Source organism: Orycteropus afer, unplaced genomic scaffold (assembly GCF_000298275.1).
Source record: "Orycteropus afer afer isolate SDZICR_OR568_19922 unplaced genomic scaffold, OryAfe1.0 scaffold00061, whole genome shotgun sequence".
Classification (NCBI taxonomy): domain Eukaryota; kingdom Metazoa; phylum Chordata; class Mammalia; order Tubulidentata; family Orycteropodidae; genus Orycteropus; species Orycteropus afer.
Window position 1 is genome coordinate 3,714,422 of NW_006921648.1, and position 5,191 is coordinate 3,719,612.

The 5,191-nt window shown below is 55.4% G+C and overlaps 1 protein-coding gene across 1 annotated transcript in view; it reads left to right on the forward strand.

The window, feature by feature from the left end:
* Positions 1–4,954, forward strand: part of DNAAF8 (dynein axonemal assembly factor 8) — a 14,381-nt gene extending 9,427 nt beyond the window's left edge. Inside the window, exons 5-8 of the mRNA XM_042780801.1 lie at positions 539–677; positions 1,646–1,781; positions 2,149–2,255; positions 4,672–4,954. Coding sequence (XP_042636735.1) covers positions 539–677; positions 1,646–1,781; positions 2,149–2,255; positions 4,672–4,954 — 665 coding nt within the window. The remainder of the gene's footprint in view (positions 1–538; positions 678–1,645; positions 1,782–2,148; positions 2,256–4,671) is intronic.
* Positions 4,955–5,191: the final 237 nt, after the last annotated feature.

Below are 5,191 nucleotides of genomic sequence, written 5' to 3' on the forward strand. Positions count from 1 at the left end.
CTTCTGTGAAGACTGACAGCCTTGGAGACCCTGTGGGCAGTTCCACTCTGTCCTCTAGGGGCGCTGTGGGTCAGAATGGACTCCAGGCAGTGGGTGTGGTTTGGGCTTTGCTCCTGTGATGATTGACAGCCTTGGAGACCCTGTGGGCGGTTCCACTCTGTCCTCTAGGGGCGCTGTGGGTCAGAATGGACTCCAGGCAGTGGGTGTGGGTTTGGGCTTTGCTTCCATGAAGACTGAGAGCCTTGGAGACCCTGTGGGGCAGTTCCACTCTGTCCTCTAGGGGTGCTGTGGGTCGGAATCGACCTGATGGCACCAACTTCTGAAAGTGCACACACAACAGGCCCTGCCTGTAGTGCTATCCTCCTGTTCAGCTGGAGGTGGGATCCTTACAAGGGTTGTGAATAGCGGGTAGGGGTGGGGTGGGGGGCTCCTGGCTTGTCCCCAGTGGACAAGCCTGAGGGAGACCCTGAGGCTGGAGCTGTTGTGCATCAGACAGGGCCCGAGTCTCCCGAGTGCCCCTCTCTTTGGCAATCCTCAGACCGCACTGTGCCTGACCAAGACCAGCTCATGGAACAGCTTGCCCTCCTGTGTGCCACACAGTCAAGGCCATCATCCTCTGCTTGGAAGGTGCCTGCGGACAGACCCCACAACACTGAGGAGCGGGAGGCCAGCCACAGGTGGGGCTTCTTGCCGACCCTTGGCCCTTAGTCTCGGGAACTGGCCAAGGCTGGGCAGTGTTTACTGAACTTCCTATGAGTGAAGTACTTGATATGCATTTTCTCATTTAATGTCAAAGAATCTGATCCGAAGGTGCTACTGTTGTACCTGTTTTATGGATGAGACTGAGGCCCAGAGGGGGTGATGTCCCCAGGCCCTAAGAGGCAGAGCTGGGACTCAGGCCTCAAAGCGTCTGCTTTTTCCACAAACCCCATGGGAACCTCCCTTCCCTCTCTACACTGCCTCCTTGGGAAGGGCAGGGTTATCACCGGGACCTTGCTCCTCTGGCCACAGCTGATTGGCCCAGTCACGGTGTCTGACCTCAGTGAGGCCAATCAGAGCCCTTCCCTGGGAATTTTCAATCTCTGTCTCTAGAAGAATGGAAGGAGGGTCTCCAGCCATGTGTCCTTCCTGCCATGTTGGGAAAGGCAGGCTGTAGGAAGAGGTGGAGACAGGGTGCTGGGGCCCTGTCCTTCCCACACTTTGGTGGCTCCGCCCTTCCTAGGAGCCCATGAGTTCACCTTTGTGCCTGAGCTTCTGTCACTGGCAACGGATGTGTCCACAGGGTAACCACCAGCCAAATGTGGCCGCTGAACCCTTGGCAGATGGCTAGTGGGACCAAGGAACCAAATTCGTTGTTGATTTAAACAGCCCAGCTGTGAACTTAAATACCCCTGTAGCAATGGCTCCCACACTGGGTACAGCAGGCACAGGAAATTCCCACCAGCACAGAAAGGTCTACAGTGCAGGGCTACATCTTAAGGGGTGTTCTGAAGAAGGAAAGGACGGATGGGTGAGAATGCCGCCTCCGCACCAGTGCATAGTGGGCACTCTGCTGGGGCCGCCACGAGCATCAGACAGGGCAGGACAGCATGGTCATAGCACCATCACAGAGACCTGACACTCCGGTCTGCTTCCCTCACCTCAGACGTGCTTTCACGAAGTCGGGCTTCCAGACCAAGCCCAGCCAGAAGCCAGCTGAAGGCATGGGGCTCCAGGGCCCAGCAGAGCCACCAACTGTCTTCATTGATCTGAGGCAGCCCACTTCACCTGGCTGCCCATCCATGGCCAGGTATGAGAGCAGCAGCAGGAGGCAGGAGCCACTGCCTGGCATGGCTGCCATGTCGGCCTCAGGAGGCTCTGGTGATCCCTGGGGAAACACAGGATGACCTGGGTGAGGCGAGTCCTCAGGAGTTCAGAAGTGCTGTAGGTAGGAACCAAGCCAACAATCCTACTTGGTATGGTCAGCAGACATGCTGGGCAGGAGGGGCCGGGGCAGAGGGGTAACTTCAGGGGGCTGCGCTCTGAGCAGGCCTCGCCAGTGAGCACGTGGTGGCTTCAGCCTGCCCGCCCTGGTTCCCAGGAAGGCCCAAGGGCTCCAAGTCCAGGTGGGGAAGCTGGGCCTGGCTCTGGTGGACTGAGTGAGCCCACGTTTCCTCCTCCAGCGCCAGCTCCTCTGACAGTGAAGAAGATGCAGCAGCTTTGAGGGACCACCAGGGCCCAGTGGAGGGGGTGCCTCAGTGCCCCCAGCAACTCCGGTAACCACAAGAGGCCCCGTTGGTACAGGGCCTCCTGTCACCCTGGCTGTTATCTCTGCACCCCAGCCTGCCCACACCTTGGCTTGTCTGACACCGGAGCCTTCAGTGGGGGATCCTATACCCAAGGGACCAGCTGAGGGGGGCAGGGGGCAAGAGCAAGGGAGGACCCCGTGGGGAGCCTGGCCTGCTGTCCTCCACCACTGAGGACCCTAACTTGCTCCCAAGAAGGGATTAGTTCATTTTCTTCCTGTAAAGGCTTCCTATGGCTTTACCTTGCTCCTTGCTAGTGCAGCCATGGAAGAAAACGTTAGGGGTGGGATGAAGCAATGGCTGTGAGCCAGAAACGAAAAGGTCCGGGTGGACTCAGCAGTCAAATGTCCAACTCAAAGGTGGCTCAGGTCAAGGGGCTACTGACACAGTGGCAGTGTTTGTCATGGCAAAGCCTGCAGAGCAGACCTTCTGGGAATATTCCCAAATGTGGCACACAGCCATCAGAGAAGGGGGAGGAGCAAAAGCTGGCCTGGGACGTGCTCAATCCACCTCCTCAGATGTTCTTCAGGTCTTCACGGGCTGACATCTCCTCAGACGTTCTCCAGCTGTGTTGACTCAGCCAGGGGTGGGGCCGCCCTTTTTTGCTTAGCATCTGGAGGCCCAGGAAGCACTCTGGAAACACTCGGGGCTGCTGTATTTGTGTCTGGTCTAGTGACAGGCCACCAGAGTGTGGCTTTCCTCCTCTTAGCACCACCCCTTGGCAAGGGCTTGCATTTCTCAAGGCTGCAGAGCTGGGATCAGTGTCTGACAGGGAGTGTCACTCTCCTGGGCTAAGGAACAGGGGACAGCACAGCCCCTTCCCAGAGAGCAGGGGACCAGGGCCACTGTCCATGCAGGTGCACCAGTGCCCGTGGCAAGCCCATCAGTCCTGGCATCAGTCCCAGCTCGCTCCTCTTACTACATGGTGGCCTTCAGCCAATCACATATTCTTACCAAAATGTTGTCTGTGAGACCTTCCTCAGAGGGTTCACATGAAGGGCCTCTTCCAGGGTCGGGCTCACAGAAAGCTGATGTGACTGGACTGTTCCCCATCCCCCCTACCCCCCGACTGAGAAGTCAGCCCAACTCCTCTGGAGACCAGTCTGGTTTGCATATTCTTCTGAGAATTCTCTGGCAACTTGTTTAACCAAGATCAAAGCTTAAACTCAAGAGATGAAAACTCGGGAGTCACAGAGATGACAATGTTCTAGTTCTCTTTCAGTGGAAGTTTACAGAGCAGCTGGTTTTTCATTCACCAATTCATACATATTTTGTTTGGTGACACTGACTGCAATCCCCACAGTGTAACAGCTCTCTTCCTCCCTCCTCCCTGCGGTTACCATTCCCCTTTGTCTTTCCTGTCCCTTCCTGCCTTCTGAGCTTTATCCCTGGGCAATGCCACCCTTTGGATCTCACATGGTTTACTGTTCTAAAGAGTGTGTACCTTCCTGGTGTCACTGTTCACCTTGTAGGTCCATCTCTTGTTAGGCTGAATGTTGAGACTCAGGGGTGAGTTCAGTTCCAGGCCTGGAGGGCACCTGAGGGCCACAGTCTCACGGGTTCCACCCGTCTCTATCAGACCAGTAAGCCTGTTTCATTTTATGATTTTGAGTTTTGTTCCACATTCTTCTCCCATTCTATGTGGGACCTCCTATCATGGTTCCCTTCAGAGCAGTCCACAGTGGCAGCCGGGCACCATCTAGTTCTGGCCTCAGGATCATGGAGACTGAGGCTTATGTGGTCCATTAGTCCTTTGGACTGATTATTTCCTTGTGTCTTTGATTTTCCTCATTCTTCTCTGCCCTAGATGGGGAGAAACCAATAGTTGCCCTTAGATGACTGTTCACAAGCTTTTAAGACCCCAGTCATTACTCTCCAAAGTAGGATGTAGACCATTGTTTTTGTGGACTATGTTATGCCAATTGACCTTGGTGTTCTCTAGGACAATGGTCCCGAACCCCTAGGTCCAGGAACTCCCTCAAGGTGTTTGATTATGGCTAAGAAGTTTTCAAAACTTTGCCCGTATGCTTTACTGTATTCATGAATATACGTGGCAGCACATATAAATACATATATAGAAATATCCTCTTAAACCTATATATTCGTGGGTGTTTTAGCTGCCTTGCCAGTCGCGTGGGCAGGCTCTGGTGGCCCAAAGTTGTTTGAGGGTACGGGCACAGACCAGAGAACCACTGGATCAGTTATCTGACCCTTGCTTCCAGGCAGGACCCAGCAGTGGCCAAGGTCACCTGAGCCACAGCCTTACTTTCACTCCCAATGAAGTGATGTTGCAGCAGGAGCTAAAACAAGTCTGTCTCTCTCAGCACTGATGCTGGGGAGGTCTGGCCTCCACTTGGCCTTGATGGAGGGACTTTCATTGTCACAGGGACCACACTGCAAAGAGCCAGCTGCTCCAGCAGCTCCAGGCCTTCCGGCAAAGGACACCTGCACCCGAGCTGAGCACTGGCGAGGGTCTCGGTGGCCAAAAGGGTCAGGCCCCCGAAGATACAGCTGGATCGGGAACCAGGAGGAAGCAACATGTCAAACTCTGGGCCAAGGGGCAGTGCGTCCCAGCCACACTCTCAGGAGCAGGTCCCAGAGCCCCAGGGGGCCCTCTTGGGCCAGCAACAGCCGGCGAGGTCCTAGTGTCTCCTCTGAGCCAACCGTAGACGCCTCAGGTAACAGGACCAGTCAAGAGGTAGTGGGATGCCCGATGACCCACCTTCTCTGCCAGGTGTCCCCATGAGTGAGCCCAAGTGTGGGGTCACTAATTCCATTAGAATTCAGTCAGAATCTTCTGGAAGCACTTAGAGCAGGGGCGCATAGTCGGGTAACTGTGGGAAGCTGGGTGACCCCACTCCTCTGAGCCTAAACAGAAGGACTGTGACCGCAGCAGCTCTGTTGCA